Source organism: Melitaea cinxia, chromosome 13, assembly GCF_905220565.1.
Source record: "Melitaea cinxia chromosome 13, ilMelCinx1.1, whole genome shotgun sequence".
NCBI classification, from domain to species: domain Eukaryota; kingdom Metazoa; phylum Arthropoda; class Insecta; order Lepidoptera; family Nymphalidae; genus Melitaea; species Melitaea cinxia.
The window spans coordinates 14,846,823-14,872,712 of NC_059406.1; the positions used below are offsets into that span (position 1 = coordinate 14,846,823).

A 25,890-nucleotide genomic window follows, 5' to 3' on the forward strand; every position below is an offset into this window, starting at 1 on the left:
TTGCGTCTTGTGTAGAACTAGACATTCTTGTTGCATTTATTGCTAAATTAAAAATGTATGGTAATTCATCTTAAGTTTCCGATATACAAACCTCATTTATTTATTTAGTTTATTAATTTAAAATTGCAAAATGTCGTACAATATTTGTGATACATAATAATTTTAAGTTAAATGTTAGCGTAGAAGTTCTAATGTTTTCTAACTCTATCATTGAGTTTACGTATTTTATACCGCGAATATGATGTCCTTTTAAATTTTATGAAAGTTGATAATTAATTGTCGTATAATAATGATGGAGAACATAAAAGTGTGCCGTATATGTCTTCTCATGGATGTAAAGATGTTCAATTTTTATTCCTATCCATTAGAAACTTATTACGATATTTTGGTAGGAAATACAGTAAGTATTTAAATGTAATTTAAGAAGTATATTAATAAAAACAATATTTGCTTATATTTTTATGTACTTATATAACTCTATTGAATAGAAAAAATAAACCCACATTTCTTATTTTTAATTAATTACAATATTTGAGTTATACAAAACATTGTTTTATATTACATTTTAATAATATTCTTAAATATTCTTTATTTCAGAGTCCTGTACAAGAACTTCCAAAATACGCCTGCTATGAATGTTCCGCCCAGTTAAATAAATTTTACTTATTCAGAGAGAAATGTCTTCGTGGTCAGGCAGCACTGTTGGGTTTAAGACATTCTTGTGTGAAGGTAAACTAAAAATAGATAAAAAATATCAATCATAATCACTTCAGCCTAATACAGTCCACTGCTGGACATAGGCCTCTAGAACTTAGTGCCAAAAATGGCTTGAATTCATGAAACTGAAACTAGCAGCTAGCAGCCAAAATTAAATGACAGTGAAACTAGAAGCCACGCTTTATATCTCTTAAAAAAGCAACAGATTAAGTTGTAACTGTACAGAAATTAGTGACGTTATATCATCTCGCTATGAAAAAGATCTAAAGGGTAAATTCCACCCCTTCTATTTTTTATATTTAAAAACCCAAACAGGGAGGTTAATTCGATATAAAAGCAAAAAATCTATGTCTTTAGGCATGAAATAAGGTTAAGATTTAAATCAAAGGTCGTTTAGAATATTTAAAAAAATTAGAAAAAAAGGTAAAAAAATAAATAATCCACTTTGATTATTTTTTTAATATTGCAATTTCCCTAAGGAGGCAATTATATTGTATTTGTGAAAGTAATCATATCTCTGCTCGTGGACACTACATTTTGTTGTAACTTCGTAGAAACCTTTCTATTACTGTCTAGAAACGATGATAAAAATATCAAAAGGGATACTCAATCCCTTCTATTTTTTTTTATTTTTTTTTCTCTAAGACAACGCCTATATACTACTTCTTCAAATGTCTATATCTCTGCTCGTGGACACTACATTTTGTTGTAACTTCGTAGAAACCTTTATATTACTATCTAGAAACGATGATAAAAATTTCAAAAGGGATACTCAATCCCTTCTATTTTTTTTTATTTTTTTTTTTCTCTTAAGACAATGCCTATATACTACTTCTTCAAATGTCTATATCTCTACTCGTGGACACTACATTTTGTAGTAACTTCGTAGAAACCTTTCTATTACTGTCTAGAAACAACGATAAAAATTTCAAAAGGGATACTCAATCCCTTCTATTTTTTTTATTTTTTTTTTCTCTAAGACAATGCCTATATACTACTTTTTCAAATGTCTATATCTCTGCTCGTGGACACTACATTTTGTTGTAACTTCGTAGAAACCTTTCTATTACTGTCTAGAAACGATGATAAAAAATTCAAAAGGGATACTCAATCCCTTCTATTTTTTTTTTATTTTTTTTTTTTCTCTAAGACAATGCCTATATACTACTTCTTCAAATGTCTATATCTCTGCTCGTGGACACTACATTTTGTTGTAACTTCGTAGAAACCTTTATATTACTATCTAGAAATGATGATAAAAATTTCAAAAGGGATACTCAATCCCTTCTATTTTTTTTATTTAATTTTTTTTTTCTCTAAGACAACGCCTATGTACCATTTCTTCAAATGTCTATATCTCTGCTCGTGGATACTACATTTTGTTGTAACTTCGCAGAAACCTTTCTGTTACTGTCTAGAAACGATGATAAAAATTTCAAAAGAGATACTCAATCCCTTCTATTTTTTTTATTTAATTTTTTTTTTCTCTAAGACAACGCCTATGTACCATTTCTTCAAATGTCTATATCTCTGCTCGTGGACACTACATTTTGTTGTAACTTCGCAGAAACCTTTCTGTTACTGTCTAAAAACGATGATAAAAAATTCAAAAGGGATACTCAATCCCTTCTATTTTTTTTTATTTTTTTTTTCTCTAAGACAATGCCTATATACTACTTCTTCAAATGTCTATATCTCTGCTCGTGGACACTACATTTTGTTGTAACTTCGTAGAAACCTTTATATTACTATCTAGAAATGATGATAAAAATTTCAAAAGGGATACTCAACCCCTTCTATTTTTTTTTATTTTTTTTTTCTCTAATACAACACCTATGTACCATTTCTTCAAATGTCTATATCTCTGCTCGTGGACACTACATTTTGTTGTAACTTCGCAGAAACCTTTCTGTTACTGTCTAGAAACGATGATAAAAATTTCAAAAGGGATACTCAATCCCTTCTATTTTTTTTTTATTTTTTTTTTCTCTAAGACAACGCCTATGTACCATTTCTTCAAATGTCTATATCTCTGCTCGTGGACACTACATTTTGTTGTAACTTCGCAGAAACCTTTCTGTTACTGTCTAGAAACGATGATAAAAAATTCAAAAGGGATACTCAATCCTTTCTATTTTTTTTTTATTTTTTTTTTTTCTCTAAGACTATGCCTATATACTACTTTTTCAAATGTCTATATCTCTGCTCGTAGACACTACATTTTGTTGTAACTTCGCAGAAACCTTTCTGTTACTGTCTAGAAACGATGATAAAAAATTCAAAAGGGATACTCAATCCCTTCTATTTTTTTTTATTTTTTTTTCTCTAAGACAATGCCTATATACTACTTTTTCAAATGTCTATATCTCTGCTCGTGGACACTACATTTTGTTGTAACTTCGTAGAAACCTTTCTGTTACTGTCTAGAAACAACGATAAAAATTTCAAAAGGGATACTCAATCCCTTCTATTTTTTTTTATTTTTTTTTTTTTCTCTAAGACAACGCCTATGTACCATTTCTTCAAATGTCTATATCTCTGCTCGTGGACACTACATTTTGTTGTAACTTCGCAGAAACCTTTCTGTTACTGTCTAGAAACGATGATAAAAATTTCAAAAGGGATACTCAATCCCTTCTATTTTTTTTTAATTTTTTTTTTCTCTAAGACAACGCCTATGTACCATTTCTTCAAATGTCTATATCTCTGCTCGTGGACACTACATTTTGTTGTAACTTCGCATAAACCTTTCTGTTACTGTTTAGAAACGATGATAAAAAATTCAAAAGGGATACTCAATCCCTTCTATTTTTTTTTTATTTATTTTTTTCTCTAAGACAATGCCTATATACTACTTTTTCAAATGTCTATATCTCTGCTCGTGGACACTACATTTTGTTGTAACTTCGTAGAAACCTTTCTATTACTGTCTAGAAACGATGATAAAAATATCAAAAGGGATACTCAATCCCTTCTATTTTTTTTTATTTTTTTTTCTCTAAGACAACGCCTATATACTACTTCTTCAAATGTCTATATCTCTGCTCGTGGACACTACATTTTGTTGTAACTTCGTAGAAACCTTTAAATTACTATCTAGAAACGATGATAAAAATTTCAAAAAGGATACTCAATCCCTTCTATTTTTTTTTTATTTTTTTTTTCTCTAAGACAATGCCTATATACTACTTCTTCAAATGTCTATATCTCTGCTCGTGGACACTACATTTTGTTGGTACTTCGCAGAAACCTTTCTGTTACTGTCTAGAAACGATGATAAAAATTTCAAAAGGGATACTCAATCCCTTCTATTTTTTTTTATTTTTTTTTTTCTCTAAGACAACGCCTATGTACCATTTCTTCAAATGTCTATATCTCTGCTCGTGGACACTACATTTTGTTGTAACTTCGCAGAAACCTTTCTGTTACTGTCTAGAAACGATGATAAAAATTTGAAAAGGGATACTCAATCCCTTCTATATTTTTTTTTTTTTTTTTTTCTCTAAGACAACGCCTATGTACCATTTCTTCAAATGTCTACATCTCTGCTCGTGGACACTACATTTTGTTGTAACTTCGCAGAAACCTTTCTGTTACTGTCTAGAAACGATGATAAAAATTTCAAAAGGGATACTCAATCCCTTCTATTTTTTTTTTTTTCTCTAAGACAATGCCTATGTACCATTTCTTCAAATGTCTATATCTCTGCTCGTGGACACTACATTTTGTTGTAACTTCGCAGAAACCTTTCTGTCACTGTCTAGAAACGATGACAAAAATTTCAAAAGGGATACTCAATCCCTTCTATTTTTTTTAAATTTTTTTTCCTCTAAGACAACGCCTATGTACCATTTCTTCAAATGTCTATATCTCTGCTCGTGGACACTACATTTTGTTGTAACTTCGCAGAAACCTTTCTATTACTGTCTAGAAACGATGATAAAAATTTCAAAAGGGATACTCAACCCCTTCTATTTTTTTTTTTTCTCTAGTTACAACCCTTTTGAAATTTGTTATCATCGTTTCTCGATAGTAATATAAAGGTTTCTACGAAGTTACAACAAAATGTAGTGTCCACGAGCAGAGATATAGACATTTGTAGAAGTAGTATATAGGCATTGTCTTAGAGAAAAAAAATAAAAAAAAAATATAGAAGGGATTGAGTATCCCTTTTGAAATTTTTATCATCGTTTCTAGATAGTAATATAAAGGTTTCTACGAAGTTACTACAAAATGTAGTGTCCACGAGCAGAGATACAGACATTTGAAGAAATGGTACATAGGTGTTGTATTAGAGAAAAAAAAATTAAAAAAAATAGAAGGGGTTGAGTATCCCTTTTGAAATTTTTATCATCATTTCTAGATAGTAATATAAAGGTTTCTACGAAGTTACAACAAAATGTATTGTCCACGAGCAGAGATATAGACATTTGAAGAAGTAGTATATAGGCATTGTCTTAGAGAAAAAAAAAAATAAAAAAAAATAGAAGGGATTGAGTATCCCTTTTGAATTTTTTATCATCGTTTCTAGACAGTAACAGAAAGGTTTCTGCGAAGTTACAACAAAATGTAGTGTCCACGAGCAGAGATATAGACATTTGAAGAAATGGTACATAGGCGTTGTCTTAGAGAAAAAAATAAAATAAAAAATAAATAGAAGGGGTTGAGTATCCCTTTTGAAATTTTTATAATCGTTTCTAGATAGTAATATAAAAATTTCTACAAAGTTACACCAAAATGTAGTGTCCACGAGCAGAGATATAGACATTTGAAGAAGTAGTATATAGTCATTGTCTTAGAGAAAAAAAAAATAAAAAGAAATAGAAGGGATTGAGTATCCGCTTTGAAAATTGTCTTATGTTTTCTTGATAGTAAAGAAAAGGTTTCTGCAAAGTTACAACAAAATGCAGTGTCTATGAGCCGAGATATGATAACTTTAATAAATTTTATTTAATCGTCTGCTTAGAAAAAATCCCAAATTAAAAAAAATTAAAGTAAATTTTTTTTTCTAATATTTCTTGGTATTTTATAAATTACCTTTGTTTTCAAATTTTGACCCTATTTTATGCTTAGTAACATTAATTTTTTAGCTTTTATATCGAATTAACCTCCTTTTTTAGTTTTTAAATTAAAAAAAAAATAGAAGGGGTGGTATTTACCCTTTGGATTTTTTTCCATAGTTAGATGAACAAACGATACTAATTTGTGTAAAGTTACAAATAAATCTGTTGTTTAGAAGCAGAGATATATAGAGTGGCTGCTAGTTTCAGCGTCATTTGAATTCATGTGTTTTGCCCATAGTCACCATGCTGGGCAGGCGGGTTGGTGACCGCAGGACTGGCTTTGTCACACCGAAGTTCCTGCTGCCTATCTTCGGCCTCTATATTTCAAAAGCCAGCAGTTGGATGGTTATTCTTATAAACAAAAACATTTATATATATAGTTTTAACTATTTATTACTAGATTTTGCCTGTGACTTCTACATTAAATAATTACCATTGGTTTGCTACCCAATGGTAATTATTTAATTTTAATTTCTTAGGATATTCATTTTGCAAATATTAATCTATAACCCCTATCAAACAGCACCTTGCAACCTACCTATAAGTGCCTAGCAATACCTACTGCCCCACTAAAATTTTTCAGAGGCTTCCCCCCATCTTATTAGGTTACTTTGGTCTAAGACAGTCATTTAAAAGGCATTAGGATAGAATTTTAATAGATTTTAATAGGCTAAAAAAACGACGCGTTGGCACAGCGGTCACAATACTGACTGTTGCGCTGGCGGTCGCAGATTCGATCCCCGCTCACAACAGATATTTGTATTGGCCATATAGATGTTTATCGCGGTCTTGGCGTTTGTGCGTGTGTATTGTGTGTTTTCCGGACCCTCAACATGGAGAAAATCCTACTGGGGGGCGTTGAGTGTGAAGTGTTTATTTATTTATTTATAAAATTTATTTATTCCGAACTATATAGACTACAGTTTTTCGTCGACTTCGTCCGCGAGGAATTTAACAAAAAAGTTATTGTTTAGTTCGCAGGGTTACAAATTAAATCATAAGTTCGTAGATTATAAAATAAATAAATTTCTAAAATAAAAGTAGCCTAAGTTACTCCTTATTACATCAGCTGCCAGTGAAATTTCCGGCAAAATCGGTCCAGCTGTTTCAGAGATTAGCCGGAACAAACAGACAGACTGACAAAAATTGTAAAAAATGTTATTTAAGTATATGTACCATGTATACATCCATATGGAGTGTAAAAAGCGGTGATTTTAATATTACAAACAGACACTATAATTTTATTTATTTGTGCAGATTAACTAGCTATACCCTGCGCGTGTTGCTACGCTATTCTTATATTTTTTTTTTTTTTGGTCGTACCAACTCAGAACCCTTTGTGGACTCATGCACAACACTTTGCTGAAGATCGTGGCATGATCGAATGCATAGTTCACGATTCTATAAAGGACATACAGACAAACATTCATTTTTGTATATATAGATATGAAATATAGTTATTGCCACCCACAGAACAGATAAGCCTAGTTTGAGGCCACCAGATAAACCAACCAATAATTGTGTAGTAAATACGTGTTATCAAAGATTACTCAAAAAGAAGTCATCAGATCTTTATAAAATTTAAGACCATCTGACAAACATCAATTAAATTAAGAATCATCAAAATCGGTCCACCCAATCAAAAGTTCTGAGGCAACATACATTAAAAAATGAGAACCGCTTTTCTTTCTTTTTTGGAAGTCGGGTAAATATTGTCACATTCTTAATTTCAATTAATATTGCAATTAATTGGCTTCTTCTTGAGCTAAGCTTACTTGCTGTTAAAATTTCTTGTAAACATAGTCAAATTCTGAGAATTTACTTATTTACTGTAATATATTTAAAATTTTATAACAAAAATCATTTTTCATTTTTTTTAAATAATATTTTATCATTCCCTATAGATTTTACTCTCTAGTGCTGATATCGACATTTGTGTTCAAAAGCTGAAACATATTATAAGCTTAAGATCATCATATTTATTAATATAAATATTTTGGAATTTCTTACAGGTCACCGGTGATGTTATTAAACAGTTAGACAAAAACGTTTTCCAATTGTCTTCCAAAATTGGATTTAGTGAAGTAACATTTATCAATATAGAACCTCGAACGATAATAGAGGCAGATAATGATGAAATAAAAATAGAACCGTTTGAAATAGTCGATAATAGAGATTATTTTGATGAGAAAGAAGTAAAGAGAGAGGACAGCGACAATCACTCAGTGTTTTCAAATAATGATAGACTCTTGTCCAGTGATGATGACGAGCCCCTGTCTAAACACAAAGAGAAGAAGAAGGAAAAGAGAGGGAGAAAGAGAAAAAAGAGTGATGTAGAGAAAAGAACCAAAGTTGATAATAAAGTTGAATCTGATTTGCCAGTAAGTTTATTCAATAGAGATTGTGTGTTGAATGTTTTCAGCTATATTGAGAAAGGACACAGCAAGAAATATCATACTCAAATTTCTTACCAGTTCGACTGGGAAAATAACTCGACCTTCCAGAAGACCATAGCTACATAATACTGATCTTAAATAGTATTGTTTTAGTGTGGTGAGTAAGGTAGCCAAAGATTAGAATCGGCAATATGCTTTCAATGCTCCTGGTGTTGCAGGCCATTGATTATGGTATCTGCTTACCAGGAGATAGACCGTTGTTTTGTCTTGTTTGTCAAGCTAATGGTATAAAACAATTGTTTGATAATAATTGACTATTTGTATTTGCAACCATTCGAGTATTATAGTGTTAGTCCACTGATTAACACATAAATGCCCAGCAGTGGGACTGATAAAAAAGCCTATAAGTGAACACTGACTATGAACTCAAAATGATGACAAACATTGATGACAAATTGTCTCAACAACTGGCTGATGTGTGACCAATGAATGGAGTTCGATTTCGCACACGACAGTTGGTTATAAAAGCCCTATGGCTTACAGTTTACGTCTATATATATGTCGAAAACAGCGTTATTCTAACTACCGTCATTTTTACTGACTATCTCCGCCATATATGTATAGCGATAAAATTATATATAACTATTGCAGTTAGCTGATTCAGCAACAGTTACTCAAGAAACAATCGCAGAAGTGAAACCGAAACGTGGGAGACCGAGGAAGAACGATGGAACGAATAAAGTGAAAAAGGAAGTGAAGCAGCGTCGCACCAACAACACGGGGGGAGTCTCAGACGAGGATATCGACCTCGAGAACTACTGCACTATTGTTACATTGACGGTAATATTATCATTAGCTGACACATGCAACAATCGCTCTGGTGTAGTAGTGCGTGTAGTCGCCTAAACCAACGACGGTTTGCGGGTTTGATTCCTGCTCGGGATAGATGTTTGTTTTTTTACAAATATTTCTGTCCAGTTTCGATGTCTGTCCTTGTGGGTCACGCCACCGCGCCTCGTAGAGCACGTTAAGTCGGTCCCAGTTGTTATCATAAAAATCTCATAGCAATCGTTACTTATAGTAGGGAATATATCCGTTTACCTGCATTAGGTTCCAATCCTTTTTCTACATGGAGACAAGCCTATCCCCAGCAGTGGGATGTTACAGGCTGAAAAAAATAATCTTAAAACTAAACTTAAGAAACTGTTCCATAAGATCCTAGAATATATTTAATATTCCCAAAAAATGAACACATTTTAGCACATTCATGGTTCCTGTCGTATATATAAATATATGGGCTATTGAGTACATATGTTTTTTATTGTTTACTATTATTTATATTGATAGTGAGTTACGCTAAAATTTTAATTTCTTCATGAGAGACAAACCTTTGAGTTTTTTTTAGTATCTGTAATTCTTTATGCACATCAGCTATAAAAAAATTACACATCCAAAAAATGTATGCCATGAAAACTAAAATGTACCATCGTCTTTTTTCGCTGAGTGTAGAAACCTTACAACAATGCTTTTACTTAACTTTAACTTTAAAAAAAAATTATAATGTTTTATAAAGTTTTTGCTATTATATTTACAGGAAGAGGAGCAAAAAGAAGAAATCAGACAGAGACAGAAGTCATCAAATTATCTCAATGCGATATACCAGTGCAAGCTGTGCTTCAAAGGGTTCATCGATGCTCAGGCTTGGGAACACCACGTCAGCAAACACGAGCCAGTATGTATAACATCTTACATTAATTCTAAATTAGAATTGGTATGTTTTCCATTCGATGTAAAAAAATCCTGTTAGTGTACAATAAAGTGTATTTGTATATTAAGGAATTATCCTGCTCAAAATTAGGAGCTGTCCATCTGACAAAGTACCTGAACCTCACAGAATACACAGCTAAATAATACTGCTTTCGATCAGTGTTGTGCTCCTGTGGTGAGTAAGGTAGCCAGAGTTAGTGGGGAGGAATGGGGATAGGGTCGGCAACTCGCTTGTGGTTCAGATTTCTTAGGCTACGGTAGCTATAACTGGTAACATCAAGTTGACAGTATATTTGTTATATTTGCAGTTTTTAAAAATATAGGTTTCTACTTACAAATGATTAAGTTTTGCCAAAAGTAGTCAGTTGACATCCAACATATGTAGTAAGTATAATGAAATTCAACTTGTAATTATACATATGAGTCTTAGAAACTAGAAAATACAAAGCCAATTAAGTTTTCACTAATTACTTGCAACAAATATTAGTTGGGTAAACATTAAAATTGTACAAAGTAATACAAATTTAGTTTTTTTTTAAACACAATTTTGTATACCTTCTCGTTATACAATAATAAAATTATGTAATCGTGCTCATTACAGAGTGCCGGTGATATAGAATGCCCAATCTGTAAGTTCAGATTCAAAACAAAGAGAATACTTCAGAAGCATGCTTCAAACCACGAAAAGAAATATGCGTGCAAGTCTTGCTCGTACGTCTCCAAAACAACGTGAGTGAACAAACTTACGTAACAAATTCTTGATCTAACTACAGGTATAATTTTAAATTTATATTAACATTGTTACAATACAATATTAACAATTTTTTTTGTATTACAAGGCACTACAGGTAAGGCATACAAATTATATTTGTATGCCTACTATTACAAGGCATTTTTTTCCTTCTTGAATGTATTAATTGAAAAAGGAAGCAATGAAAACCTGTTCTTCGGTTCAAATTTAACTACTCACTCTCACAAAACTATATTTATACATTCAACCACACACACTCATACAAATGTATGCACACTTTAAACAGCATGAACACTTTCGACCATATGAACATATTCAACCGCATGAATATATTAAACCACATGAAAACTTTCAACCCCATGAATTTATTAAATCGCATGAACACTTTCAACTGCATGAATATATCAAATCGCATGAACACACTCAACCGCATGAACACTCAACTCCATGAACACTTCCAACTGCATGAATATATTAAATCGCATGAACACACTCAACCGCATGAACATATTCAACCGCATGAACACTTTCAACCCCATGAACACTTCTAACTGCATGAATATATCAAATCGCATGAATACACTCAACCGCATGAACATATTCAACCGCATGAACATATTCAACCGCATGAACACTTTCAACCCCATGAACACTTCCAACTGCATGAACACTTTTAACCCCATGAACACTTCCAACTGCATGAATATATTAAATCGCATGAACACACTCAACCGCATGAACATATTTCAACCGCATGAACACTCAACTCCATGAACACTTCCAACTGCATGAATATATTAAATCGCATGAACACACTCAACCGTATAAACATATTCAACCGCATGAACACTTTCAACCCCATGAACACTTCCAACTGCATGAGTATATTAAATCGCATGAACACACTCAACCGCATGAACATGTTCAACCGCATGAACACTTTCAACCGCATGAACACTTTCAACCGCATGAATACTTTAAACCCCATGAATATATTAAATCGCATGAACAGTTCAAACTGCACGAACACTTTAAACCGCATGAACACTTTAAACCGCATGAACACTTTTAACCGAATATATATATTAAACGGCATGACACTTTCAACTGCATGAATATATTAAACGGCATGAACACTTTAAACTGTATGAATATATTAAATTGCATGAATATTTTAAACCCCATGAACACTCCCAACTGCATGAATATATTAAATCGCACAAACACTTCAAACCGCATGAACACTTTCAACCACAGGAACATATTCAACCGCATGAACACTTGTCAACTGGGCGAATGTATTAAATCGCATGATCATGTTCAACCCCATGAACACATTCAACCGCATGAACACATTCAACCGCATGAACACATTCAACCGCATGAATACATTCAATCGCATGAACACATTCAACCGCATGAACACATTCAACCGCATGAACACATTCAACCGCATGAACACATTCAACCGCATGAACACATTCAACTGCATGAACACATTGAACTGCATGAACACATTCAACCGCATGAACATATTCAGCCGCCTGAACACTTTCAACTGCATGAACACTTCCAACCGCATGAACACTGCCAACTACAGGCATGCATTAAGCCGCGTGCACACATTCTACCATAGGCACTCGTACAGGATTCAGATTGTAACGTCAACTGCTGGGCATAGGTCTCTTTCTCCCTGTAGGAGAAGAGAGGACAAGATTAGATCTTAATCCAGTACGCTGCTTCGATGCGGGTTTGCGGATATATTCCCTACTATGAGTAACGATCTCTATCAGGTATTTATGATAACAACAATATTATAGGCACTTACAACCACATGCATATATTCAACTGCATATTCACATTCCACCACTTGCTTTCATACAACCCACTTAGACATTCAACCACACTTTCACATTCAACCGCATGCACATATTCGACTGGTGAAATGTCTTATAATTTACAGAACTCAAGCAAAACAACATCAGAGATGGCACAAGGGGGTTACATACAAGTGCCAACATTGCGATGAAATTTCAACGTAAGTAATTTTTTATGCTGAAACATTTTGCGCTTACATAATATCGGTGTGTTGATTAAATTAATTGTTGAGAAGCTGTTGTATAGTCGATAATACTGCAATACCGCGAAACTACAATAAATAACAATTAAATTTCGTGCGTAGAGGCTTTCTATAGCAGTTGGCATCATCCCATGAGGTCAGCTGACCGCTACGTCTAATAGAAATGCTTCAAACGAAATAAGTCGAAACCGCAAAAGCAACGGTCAGTCAAAAGTATTTCTAAAACCGCGTATCTACGTGTCGTGTCATCGGAAAAAATTGCCGTTTCGTTCATTACTCGGGAATATAAAGGATTTTTTCTAAGAAACATTGGACTTGAAAGTAAATAAATGTTGTTTTCATATGAGTTTTTTCACTTTCCTGTAAAATTCGTCACTGTATAATATGTAGCGACTTCTTTGTCTCAACATACGAATTAAGTACTGACGTATCCTACATCGCGATATTACAGTACGACGCGATTGAACATAATATATACAAGAACCCAACAACAATCGTCGGGTAAGTACAACCCGACACAACTCCCGTCTGGTTGGAGGATCCTCCCTTTTCAATGGCGGATGAGGAACTTTCCACCCTGTTCCTCACACCCCCAAATGCACTTTACGATCTTCTTGGTTACGCGGTACAATATCAACGATGATATACACCATTTTCTCTTTCTCTTTTTACCAAGTGGACATCGACGATATGCAGCAACTCTCTCTTTCTTTCTTTTGTTAGCTAGTGGACATCGAAGATATGCACCAACTCTCTCTTTCTCTTGTTAGCTAGTGGACATCGACGATATGCACCAACTCTCTCTTTCTCTTGTTAGCAAGTGGACATCGACGATATGCATCAACTCTCTCTTTCTCTTGTTAGCTAGTGGACATCGACGATATGCACCAACTCTCTCTTTCTCTTGTTAACAAGTGGACATCGACGATATGCACCAACTCTCTCTTTCTCTTGTTAGCAGGTGGACATCGACGATATGCACCAACTCTCTCTTTCTCTTGTTAGCAAGTGGACATCGACGATATGCACCAACTCTCTCTTTCTCTTGTTAGCTAGTGGACATCGACGATATGCACCAACTCTTTCTCTTGTTAGCTAGTGGAAATCGACGATATGCACCAACTCTTTCTCTTGTTAGCAAGTGGGCATCGACGATATGCACCAACTCTCTCTTTCTCTTTTTAGCAAGTGGACATCGACGATATGCACCAACTCTTTCTCTTTTTAGCAAGTGGACATCGACGATATGCAGCAACTCTCTCTTTCTTTCTCTTGTTAGCTAGTGGACATCGACGATATGCACCAACTCTCTCTTTCTCTTGTTAGCAAGTGGACATCGACGATATGCACCAACTCTCTCTTTCTCATGTTAGAAAGTGGACATCGTACCTGAGCCACGTGCGCATCAAACACCCCTCGCAGTTCATCTGCGGCGCGTGCGGCTACTCGTTCGTGAGCCGCCTCGGGCTCGCCATGCACCGCACCATGATGCACAAGGCGCTCGTGGTGAGTGCTGTCTACGCTTCAGCCTGTAACATTCCACTGCTGGGCAAAGTCCTCTTTCCCAGTGTAGGAGAAGAATTGGAGCTAATTCACCACGCTGCTCCAATGCGGGTTGGCGGATATATTCCCTACTATGATTCCCTATATGTGTACAGATAACAACCGGCACCGACCGCTTAACGTGCTCTCCGAGCCACGGTAGGGAGACCCACAAGGACTAACGATCAGACCGTAAATAAATATATGTATAAACACAAACATCCACTCCGAGCGGGAACCGAACTTGCGACCGTAGGTGCGTAGGCGCCGCCGACACTGCACACGCACCATTACACCAGAGCGGTCGTCGAGTGCCCTCTGACCGGTCGTAACCACTCGAACTACACGTTTGTAAAAGATGTTCACTGCTAAAACTTGTCATTCAATTTTTTTTTTTTAATATATAACTAGGTTGGCAAACAAGCGTACGGCTCACCTGATAGTAAACAATTGCCGTAGCTTATAGACGTCTTCAACACCAGAAGTATTACAATTGCGTTGCCGACCTTATCCCCAATTCCCCCACACAAGCTCTGCAGGCCTATTGCGTATCTCAACTGACAGTTCATAGTGAAGATCACTTGACATAATGCTCAACGATTAACTGTCAAACAGCTAGTTTCGTATTGGCTAACGACAGTGACCAACTGGGATGACGTCATAAGCACCGAGGCTCGTTGATAGTCACCGTAACATATTTTGACAACTGTTTCTGTATCGATAAAGTTTAAGTTGCGATTCTGTAAGCGTAGTTGACATCAAATTGATAGTCACTGACACTATCTAAAGATTTTTGAAAGACACTGCTCAAGAGCAGTGTTTTTACAGATTGAAGGTGATTATCACTAATAATTTTAGTACATACTACATATAGTATGGATACGTGCTAACGCGGAAAATTAAGATACATAGGTTTATATTGTGTGGAATTGTTTTATTGTGTTTTTTTAAGTGTTTTTCTTCGTTTTAAGTAAATTTGTTATAATTATGGCGCGCGCTTTCCTATTGGGATATGCGGAGGAAGAACGTAGACGTAATATTCTAAGAATTGAAAGACGCCGTCTGCGGGACGCTAGTGATCCATTGCAGTTGCCAGAGAGAGAGTTCATTGGACATTTTCGTTTAACAAAACTTGGATTCCAACAGGTTTTGGTGGAACTTAGTCCTCATCTACCAATAGTTAAACGAAATACAGGTGTTCGCAATGAACTCAAAGTAAGTAATACTGTTCCTTTACTTTGACCTGTTTTTTGCTCTTTAACATTATGTATTTGATATTCACTTGTAAATTTCTATTTTTATTTAAACTGTTACCTACTATAAAAACTGACTAGTGATAACTTTGTTTGTCTCTCTATTATAGATTTTAGCAGCATTAAATTTTTATGGCAATGGATCATACCAACGGAATGTGGGTGCATCATTTCTACTGAATATGTCGCAACCTACATTCAGTAAATGTTTACATGAGGTAACTGGTGCACTCAATACTAACGAAATCCTTAGGAAGTACATAAAGTTTCCTATGGCACAGCATGAAAGGGAAATAATTATGAAGGAGTAAGTTTAAAATTAAATAGTGTTACAATAAAATTATTATGTACTTGGTAGGTACATACCTACCCAATTAATCTAAAACTTTTGAATTGTTTTTTTCAGTTTTATGGAGAAATTTGGATTTCCGGGTGTTATAGGTTGTATTGATGGTACACATGTGGCTTTAATCCGTCCTAAGGAGCATGAGGAAACTTATTTTAATAGAAAGAATTACCATTCTTTAAATGTTTTACTAGTAAGTGTATTATAATTATTATGGTAAAGTATAGCAATACATAACATTAAAATAAAATATTGTTCCAATAGTGACTTTGTACCTGCACAATGTGATAGATAGAACTTTGTTTTGATTTCAGATATGTGATGCTAAACTGACCATCCTCCATGTTGATGCATCATTTGGTGGTGCATCTCATGATTCATATGTGTGGAATCAATGTGCAATAAAAACATTTTTAGAAGGACTAGAAAGAAATGGAGAGCACTGTTGGCTGTTAGGTATGCATATTGCATATGAAACTTGTATAATAAGATAATTTAAATACAGACAATCATTTTCATAGAAAAAAATATATTATGCACAGACAGTATTAAAATTATTTATCTCACAGTACTACATTAAAATAAATTTCTATTTCTAGGTGATTCTGGATATGCTCAACGCCCCTGGATGATGACTCCAATCATAGGTGCAGCTCCGGGATCGCCAGAAGAGTATTACACAGAACTTCATTGCCGGGTCAGAAATACTGTAGAGCGATGTATTGGAGTACTTAAATCACGTTGGCGGTGTTTGCTAGCACACAGGGTACTTCATTACGATCCAGTTACCACTGGCAAGATAGTGAATGCATGTGTCGTCCTGCACAATATAGCCAATGCACAAAATATTCCAATACTTGACTCACAGGATGGTGATCTTGACAATGACCAACAGCACCAAGTTTGCATACAGGCAAGGATTGATGCTCCTCCAGATGAAAGTAGGGTCATATTAATTAATAGGATTTGGAACGCTAGAAATATTTTGTGATTATAATTATTTTTATTAGTTTTTATTCTAATACAAATAGCCTTTATTTACGATAAAAATACTTTTAATTGTTTACATTGGATAAGACATTATGTAGTTATTTACATTAAAATTAGATTAGTTTTTATTATGTTAAAAAAATATTGTTTTAGTTATGAATCTATAGAAATAAATAAAATTAGTCTGTTTGTAATATTAAAATATTTATATATTTTTATGTAATACGTTCTGTAATTTTTAGTATAGTTAATATTGTTTGTAGTATGTAGTATGTGTATATGTATGCATGTATGTGTGCATATTTGATTTTATTCTTGTTTTCTTTTATTTTAAGTTTGTACACCCTTTCCGCTTGTTTCACATTATCTCCTCCAAGCTGGTTGTCTGGAAGAGATCGCTGTTTAGCGATAAGACCGCCTGTTGTACATTTCTTTCTTGAATTGTTTAATAAATTGTAAACTTCTTTTAATGTGTACAATAAAGAATAAATTATTATTATTATTATTATTAAAATAACTGCTTTTTATTAAATGGATATGGATGAATGGACTTTTACTGGTGGAAGTTGATGTAGTGAGGAGTAACTTAGATGACTTTTATTTTAAGAAATTTATTTATTTTATAACTACTGTACTGTGAGAACTGAACAAAATTTCATGAAGACAGTCGCGGGCACAGCTTGCTTTTCTAAGTGTGCTGTCTTGATGATCCTGTAAAAGATATTTTTTTATATAAAAAGTTGACTCAGGTGTATAATTAAAGTTATAATTAGAATGTACATTTAGTCTTAAATTTAGATGTATAATATTTTTATTAATATTTATTTCAAAAATATATGTTCATACCTGAGATATGGCTACGAATATCGTCTCTTATTTCCCTTATTAACTGCACCATGGCCTCCATTGCCGATGCGAGACGTTCCTCAGCAGCAATGCGCTTCTCTTCTAAATCATAGGCCCAGCGTGGCACTCGCTCATCTCGACGCACTGAAAAGTATCATTTGACATTAATGAGACTTGCATAAGTGAATAATAACATCTAAAAATGATTACTTACTTTTTTGCCTTCGTGATGTTGATCTTTGGGTAGGCAGAGTCAAGTGCACGGGAGGCCCTAAAATAATTATAATTTCATATAAAATGTGATACAGGCAGAAGGTAATAAAAGCCAATGTTTATGCCATTGATGCATACTTACTTTCTTCTCTTGGTGATGCAACTTCAGGTTGATCGACTGACTGTATATGTGTGGCAGGGGCAGGGGGCTCTGTGTTTGGGAGAAGTGACTTTGAGGATGAAGGTTCAGGGGATTGAACGCCTAATGGAAATGGAACTTCTTCTTCAAGAAATTCCACATCCATCGGAGGTTCTGTATCAGGATAAGGAGCTAAGGAATTTGGCAAGGGTAATGCTGTACTGGGGCTGGCTGGTACGGTCTCTGAGGTGACTGGAGGCCGACTCCCTTCTGCTGTAGGTATCTGTAAGATATTTGAAATTTTATTTATTACATACTTATAATATTATAATTTAACATTAAAGCAATGTTTAGCACTTAATATAAGATTAGGTAATACTTAAATTATTAATTATATTACTTTAATAACTAACATCAAGAGGCAGGCGCACACCAGGCAAACCCTCCACCGCTACTGTACCAATTATTGCCAGCCCTCTTTCTTCTGCTTGAGTAAGAGGAACAAGTTTGTTAGGCCCTCCACCGGTTGCTGAGGCATTCCTCCTAGAGTCTGCAGCTTTAGACTTTATTTTCGCCTTGAACTCTATCCAATACTGGATTGTAAAAAATAATACATTTTAATGCATGACAAAAATAGAAACATCTTAAAAAGGAGCATAAGTACCTTTACCCAGTTGGGTAAAAAAAACAACCAACCCTTATAAGTGTAAGGATTTATGTATTTAGTTAAAAGCATTTGAAGTGTTGTCAAGATGCTTAATTTTTTCTGATTCTGATTTATTGGGGTCTTTATTTTCAAGCTTTTTTTTTTAATGAATGCCAATTAATGATGCCTGTTAAATATTTGAAAGAATGAACACCTATTTTACTAGAGATTATTTTTTTGGACGACGAACTATGCATTAGTATTTTTTAATATAAAATAGTAAATGATTAAAAACTTACGCGACGCCACTGGTCAGGCGTTTTTGTGAAACCTTCCGCTATTGCATTGAGTTTCTTGGCTACTGAAACCCAAGCTTGCCGGGTAGCCTGATGGGCTAGTGGTCCGCCTGTTAAGCGACCTAAGGCTATGTCGCGATTCGACTCTGCAAACTCTAGAAGAATATCCATTTGTCTTGGAGATATTTTTCTTCTCGCAGGCATCTAAAAAATTATAAAGTTATTCTACCTTGTTTACTCAAAAAGTATCTGCAATCAAACCCAAGCACCTACTTACAAGAAAAAGTTAAACTATATAAATAGAAATTAAAATATTTTATTGTTAGATGGTACAAACTGTATTTATTATAATAATTTATACTTACTTTGAGAAAAAAACACTAATTTTCTTAAACTTACACGTACACGATATTAATTATTAAGTAAAATTTTAAACGTCTACTCGGAACGGAGATTTGTTTTATTTGAATAACAAATGAATTTAGCGCCGGATTTCACTAAACACCGAACTGTCAAGTGTATAAGTCGCATAAAATAAAACGTCGTAAAATAAGCCACTAACCATGCTTATAAGGTCCTTTTTGACTTAGTCGCATAATATCGACAAAAACTAGTGTCGTTCAAGTGGCGTGCTGAAAGGCACCGTTAAGCACCGTAAGCTCAAATCCACTCAATACGATACGCAATACCAATGTTATGACAATCTTAGTTGACATCAAAGTCCGGTTGACAACTAAACCTTGATGGTCACTGGTGGCTATCAAGATAGCCAATAGGCCTGCTGGTCACCTTACCACTAAAAACAACTCCTTGAAAGTAGTATTATTTAGCTGTAATCTTCTATAAAGTGGAGGTATTTTCCCAGTTGGGCTGCTCCAGATTATGAGCAGGATATTTCCTACCTCAGTTAAATCAATAATCGAATTGAGACTCCTCTTTGTATTAATATACAAGCAACACTGGTAAGATAGTACTATGTAAACCGTCCAAAGCGTAAGTCATCATCATCGTCATCATCATTACAGCCTATACAGTCCACTGCTGGACATAGGCCTCCACAAGTTTACGCCAAAAATAACGTGACCTCATGTGTTCATGTGTCAAGCCGTAAGTACGGCTATAATTTACAATGAAACGGTGGATTATGCAGAACTTATTAGGTTATTTCGTATCTCAAAACGAAATAAAAAAGTTCTAAGACCTTTTTTTACGTTTCTCAAGCAATGGAGTTAGCAGTCAAATACCATAAGGTGTATATTGTCCTAATTTATTACCTATTAAATACTCATTTGCATATTAATACTCGTGAAGTATTCGTTTTAACAAATTTTTTTAGGAAAAAGAAAAAACCGAAGGCGAGGCGGAAGACATGCCGTATTGTGCGCAGTGCGACGTAAAATTCGTTTCGACAGAGGCGTACAAGCGACACTTGGTCACTTCCAGCAAACACACACAGAGCAACGACTTCAAGTGAGTGAAAAATATTTTTTGTTTCAATCTTAAGAAGATGCAATTAAGGTTGAAAACATTTTGGATTAAAATTACTGGCACCCCATTCCTATGCTAGACTAAAATTCTTGGTTTAAAAAGCTTTTCAAGTTTCTCAGTATCGTGCCTACTTTAATCATAAATGGACTGATTAGTGTAGTAATCTAACTGATCGGTATAATTCTGTCGGCGATATTAAGTTGCCAGAACGTTAACTGTAAAAATGTCCTTACACTTTGTCGCCTCCAGCTAACACGCAAAGCAACGATTTCAAGTGAGTGCATCGCTGTACCGACCGATTTGAAACCGATGTCTTCTGATGTCTTGTTCCCATATTAATTATTCGTTTTCGAACGTGTCATGTTCGATATTTAACGGTTCGTAATCGAAACGAATCGTTTCCTGAATTTGAGAATCTGATTTAAAGCGTTTTGCAAAGCTAACAAATACAACTTCCCTAATGTCCATTCGTTTGCCGTATTCAGCCGCGAACACGCTAGGCGTGTCCGAGGTTCTGGAATGCAAGGGGAGATTTTTGTTATTCTGCTTTACATCAACATAAATACTTTAACTACGTTTCGGTTACATATTTTTAACCTAACAAACCGAGACACATCTAGCGTGTTCGCGTCATAAATATAGATATTGGACTGAACTGTATGAGTGTCAGTAGCAGTGAATGTGTTAGAACTACAAAACAAGATTTTAGACGACCAAAGTTGTACACGTGACTATGTTATTGATTTTTTGACATTTTGACTTTCACCCCCTTTCCGTTCCCGTGTTGAATTTCATTGCCATTAGAAATATTTTGTTATATTATTGTGTTGAATTAATATAATAAATTATACAATGTAATTTTTGAAGAATTACATAATTCTTGGATTTGATAACTTTCTGTTTTTGAAGAGAAGCACAGTCGATCTCGCCATTGTCATGTAGAAAAGACTCGAAGGATACTATGAGTATAGGACTCATAGTATTTATAAATTGTGAAGTGCTTCAATTTCGATAACATTTCTAAGAGCTCTTGTAATATAAGTTGTTGTTAAACGATAACTATGATTGTGGATCTAGTGGCTTGATCGGGAAGTAATTCGAAATAATTATTGTAATATGATATATTTTATCATAATTAAACACCAATAGCCAATATATTGCTATTTTATAATGTGTCCATACGTGATATGGTTTATTAAAAATAAATTTTGACTTAATTCGTACAAAACATATCAGAATTGAGTCTTTAGTAAACTAGGGGATAGTAAATAGGTCTAAAATTTGAATGATAGTTTTTAAAGTTTAACTTTTTTGCATCGTTTAAATCTCCCGAATACAGGTTCTTATTTACCAAGGGTCCAGAGACACTTGGCACATAAATACAATGGTGTTGCTAGCGTTATTTTTTTAGAGGACTAGTTACTTAATAAGTGAAATGCTAATCAAAGATACATAATATACTTTATTTTATTATTGTTGATCAGCACGGAACATCGATGTTTTGATGTCATTATAGTACACATTTTTACTAGTCAAAGCCTATGATTTTTTTTTTTGGATTTAAGCGTTCGATCCACTGTCGGCCGATATCGATCGAGTTAACTGTAATTTAGTTTCGCTAGCGCAGTTTCTGACATATAAAGTTAGCTTAAATCAATCATTAGTCACGTTAGCCGTTGTAGGTATAATACATGCGACGTGTTTGTGTTTATACTTTTGATTCTACGGGATTTACCTTGATTGTCTTTTTGATTGTTTGATTGACTTTCCAGATACCATGATCATGGGTGGCTCACCCGTCACCGTGACACAATTAGTCATGGTCACGGGTGATCCGTTACCAGAGCGTCTGAACTGTAGCCGAAATATCGGCAGTTAAAAAAAAGAGTATGCTTTAGACCACATGCTTGAAGTAAAACTTCTTTCTTCTTTCAGGTATTTGTGTGTATATATGAGAGAAAGAGAGAAAGAAAATGTGGGATGGCAACTCTCTTGCCCGTACAGTAGTATTCGAAACCTATCTTTCTATCTTCACTAATTTACATCTTCCTCTCAAAATCCGTTTGGCTTCCCCGATTATACTTTTCGTAACGCTCTCGTCACGCATTCACCAGCTCACTCCCCAAGTCCAGTAAAAAAGAAGTTTTACTTACAAAATGACAATCGCGATCGTCGCGTAGAATCAAAATTCATAATTACCGTCGACCGTCTGACCAGTTCGGGATGTCGCGCGTGTGGTGAGCAGTTCAGTGATCCGGAGGCGTTGCGACTTCATCACCGTCGCGAACACGCGCGACCTCGGCCTCGGAACTATGGAAAGAAGCCGCGACTCGCCTGGCCCGCCGTTTGCGACCACGTGAGCATATCTAACACTATAACCTGCTCTGTATTACTCTGTTTCAATATAGGCTGGATTCGAGGCGCTCAAGAAATAAATCAATATATTCGACAATCTCCACGAGTGTAACAATTTTTTTTCGCAACCAAAAAATATAAATCAAAATCAAAAATAACTTTATTTATATAGGCTTCAAAAGTACTTTCGAATTGTCATTTTACAAATCAATTTTAAAGTGATTATTACTTTTTAAAAGTAAAGCTATCACCGATTCGGAATTTAGATTCTGCAGAGAAGAATCGGCAAGAAACTCCATAGTTACACTATTAAAAATAATATTTAAACTGTGTTTTAGCACAAAATTAGTAAAATCTTGCAGGAAATACAGCGTCACTAAGTCCACATCTTTATGTCTTATAACTTTAACAGATCCTATTTACTCTCCTCTAGTGCTCGGAGGTAATTCCGAACGCCCGCGAATACTGGAACCACTTCCGCCGAGTGCATCCTGACAAGAATTATCCCATTCAGAAGAATTATATCTGCGACATCTGCGGCAAAGGATTTCGGGTAATTTTACAGATAAAAACAAATCAAGATCTGAAAAGTTAAGATCTGAATTAAGATTGACGCCAGGATGTTATTTACGTCGAAGTTACATGGAATGCCAAGCCTATATAAAATAAAAGTGAATAAAAAATGACTTTTCATTTGATGCCAATATAAAACTAAACAAAATTCACTGAGTTTTAACTCACAAACCGTCAACAATTGAAAATTTCAGTACCAGAATACTCTCGAAGTTTCGGATACTTTGTTTTTTCTTTACTATGTTCTAGAAATCATTGGACTATATTCACTTTTGATTTCCGTTGATCTTCGTTCGATTGATACCACAATGAAACTGACGAAAACCCACTGCGTTTCTACTTATATACTACTTATCAAAAATCGAAATTTCCAATATCAGATACATTCAATTTCGGAAATTCGAACAATTTGAGTAAAATCAAATCGCTTGTATACGTATATTAGAATATTCCAGATTACTATAGAATATTCTAAAACATTTGGGAGCATTCTAGATGATGGTCGACTATTTTAAATCAATTATTCTTTGAATTAAATTTGATTATTAATATATCATCAGATCAAGTATTAAAAGTAGTTTATGACTTGAGTTTCATAATAAATTATTTTAATTACGCAATGCAGGTGTGTCACAAGGATTACAAATAATTCAATTACATTATGTCGCATTCATTATCAATGCATAATCAAATAGAGACTTCTTACTTTATTTTAATCTTGAAACGCTGAGAGTATTTTAATGTGGCTCTCGATAATCAGTTTATGCATTTATAGGGCAGACCTAAATTATCGTTATTTACATTCACTAGGGTAACGCCTTCCTCGTGTACCACAAGCGGACTCACTTCGAGGAGCGCGCTTTTAAATGTCAACAGTGTCCAAAGGCTTTCTTCAACCGAACAAACTTACAAATGCACGAGAAAACCCATTCGGACCATCGACCCCACGCCTGTTCCATGTGCTCCAAGGCTTTCAAATGTAAGGGAGCGTTGGATAGACATTTCAGGGTAAGAATCAAGTTACATATTTTATATTTTTCAAAGGTTTGACATGATCGGCTAAATTATATGGTTTGACTCATTTACACGTGAAAACTACTTGCCTCCGGCCTGGGTGTTTGTCAACAGGAACCCATCAGTCCCATCCCATTCAGTCCCATCGTGCCCCAAAGAACTCGTGAAGTTGTCAATCCCAGTTGCTATCGGAAAACTACTTGCCTCCGGCTTGGGTATCTGTCAACAGGAGCCCATCAGTCCCATCCCATTCAGTCCCATCGTGCCCCAAAGAACTCGTAAAGTTGTCAATCCCAGCTGCTATCGTATACATCGGATCGTTGGTCGTGGTACGGAATTAATATGGCAATTTGCCCTGGATCGGCTTCGTGGGTTATGTTCCGACCCCTTTTCTATATATAAAAAAAAGAACTTTGGCCAACAACGGGACGTTACAGGCTGTATCAATAAGAACTCCGAAAAATGTAACACTTTAACTATTTTCTAAGTTGTTCCTAAGCCTGTGACCTGATTGCAGAGCCACACGGGCGTGAAGCCGTACGCGTGCGAGGTGTGCGGCAAGGCGTTCGCCCAGTCCAACAGTCGCAAGCTGCACGTGCGCACCGTGCACCTCAAGCAACCCTCGCCCTACATCAGCCGCGCGCGCCTCGAGCGACGGGCCCGCGCGCGCGGCAAGGACCAGCCCGCGCACTTCCTCTACTAGCGGGCACACTGCGCCGTGTCGCTACATGTCACATGTCGCATGTCACGAGCACCCTCGCCCTACATCAGACGCGAGCGCGGCAAGGACCAGCCCGCGCACTTCCTCTACTAGCGGGCACACTGCGCCGTGTCGCTACATGTCACATGTCGCATGTCACGAGCACCCTCGCCCTACATCAGACGCGCGCGCGGCAAGGACCAGCCCGCGCACTTCCTCTACTAGCGGGCACACTGCGCCGTGTCGCTACATGTCACATGTCGCATGTCACGAGCACCCTCGCCCTACATCAGACGCGCGCGCGGCAAGGACCAGCCCGCGCACTTCCTCTACTAGCGGGCACACTGCGCCGTGTCGCTACATGTCACATGTCGCATGTCACGAGCACCCTCGCCCTACATCAGACGCGCGCGCGGCAAGGACCAGCCCGCGCACTTCCTCTACTAGCGGGCACACTGCGCCGTGTCGCTACATGTCACATGTCACATGTCACGAGCACCCTCGCCCTACATCAGACGCGCGCGCGGCAAGGACCAGCCCGCGCACTTCCTCTACTAGCGGGCACACTGCGCCGTGTCGCTACATGTCACATGTCACATGTCACGAGCACCCTCGCCCTACATCAGACGCGCGCGCGGCAAGGACCAGCCCGCGCACTTCCTCTACTAGCGGGCACACTGCGCCGTGTCGCTACATGTCACATGTCACATGTCAC

General features: G+C 35.7%; 3 protein-coding genes across 3 annotated transcripts; 2 read left to right on the forward strand and 1 right to left on the reverse strand.

Annotated features, from left to right (window-relative positions):
• On the forward strand, positions 1–25,178 carry LOC123658932 (zinc finger protein 879-like). Its single transcript, XM_045594223.1, has 13 exons — positions 1–400; positions 598–729; positions 7,793–8,161; positions 8,828–9,016; positions 9,771–9,908; positions 10,545–10,672; positions 12,658–12,732; positions 14,148–14,277; positions 20,382–20,515; positions 22,751–22,889; positions 23,322–23,441; positions 24,272–24,469; positions 24,993–25,178. Exons 1-13 carry the CDS (start codon positions 290–292, stop codon positions 25,176–25,178), a joined length of 2,049 nt encoding a protein of 682 aa, XP_045450179.1. The 5' UTR covers positions 1–289.
• LOC123658988 (putative nuclease HARBI1) lies at positions 14,864–17,099 on the forward strand. The gene is made up of 7 exons (XM_045594273.1): positions 14,864–15,151; positions 15,288–15,531; positions 15,680–15,876; positions 15,976–16,108; positions 16,230–16,371; positions 16,515–16,925; positions 17,013–17,099. The coding sequence occupies exons 2-6, from the start codon at positions 15,304–15,306 to the stop codon at positions 16,904–16,906; spliced, it is 1,092 nt and encodes a 363-aa protein (XP_045450229.1). The 5' UTR covers positions 14,864–15,151; positions 15,288–15,303; the 3' UTR covers positions 16,907–16,925; positions 17,013–17,099.
• On the reverse strand, positions 17,694–19,355 carry LOC123658989. Its single transcript, XM_045594274.1, has 5 exons — positions 19,049–19,355; positions 18,517–18,696; positions 18,107–18,386; positions 17,966–18,022; positions 17,694–17,895 (listed from the first exon to the last, which is right to left on the reverse strand). The coding sequence occupies exons 1-5, from the start codon at positions 19,247–19,249 to the stop codon at positions 17,732–17,734; spliced, it is 882 nt and encodes a 293-aa protein (XP_045450230.1). The 5' UTR covers positions 19,250–19,355; the 3' UTR covers positions 17,694–17,731.
• Positions 25,179–25,890: the final 712 nt, after the last annotated feature.

What these genes read in the sequence shown, in the direction of transcription:
- LOC123658932 (XM_045594223.1), top strand. Translation starts at nt 290, where the DNA reads ATGATGGAGAACATAAAAGTGTGCCGTATATGTCTTCTCATGGATGTA. An exon ending in TAAGACATTCTTGTGTGAAG is followed by an intron (nt 730 to 7,792) that starts GTAAACTAAAAA and finishes AATTTCTTACAG; the next exon opens with GTCACCGGTGATGTTATTAA. An exon ending in ACACAGAGCAACGACTTCAA is followed by an intron (nt 20,516 to 22,750) that starts GTGAGTGAAAAA and finishes CCGTCTGACCAG; the next exon opens with TTCGGGATGTCGCGCGTGTG.
- LOC123658988 (XM_045594273.1), top strand. Translation starts at nt 15,304, where the DNA reads ATGGCGCGCGCTTTCCTATTGGGATATGCGGAGGAAGAACGTAGACGT. An exon ending in GTGTTCGCAATGAACTCAAA is followed by an intron (nt 15,532 to 15,679) that starts GTAAGTAATACT and finishes TCTCTATTATAG; the next exon opens with ATTTTAGCAGCATTAAATTT. An exon ending in AGAGCACTGTTGGCTGTTAG is followed by an intron (nt 16,372 to 16,514) that starts GTATGCATATTG and finishes TTCTATTTCTAG; the next exon opens with GTGATTCTGGATATGCTCAA.
- LOC123658989 (XM_045594274.1), bottom strand. Translation starts at nt 19,249, where the DNA reads ATGCCTGCGAGAAGAAAAATATCTCCAAGACAAATGGATATTCTTCTA. An exon ending in CGCCTGACCAGTGGCGTCGC is followed by an intron (nt 18,697 to 19,048) that starts GTAAGTTTTTAA and finishes TTTACAATCCAG; the next exon opens with TATTGGATAGAGTTCAAGGC. An exon ending in AACATCACGAAGGCAAAAAA is followed by an intron (nt 17,896 to 17,965) that starts GTAAGTAATCAT and finishes GATACTTTTCAG; the next exon opens with TGCGTCGAGATGAGCGAGTG.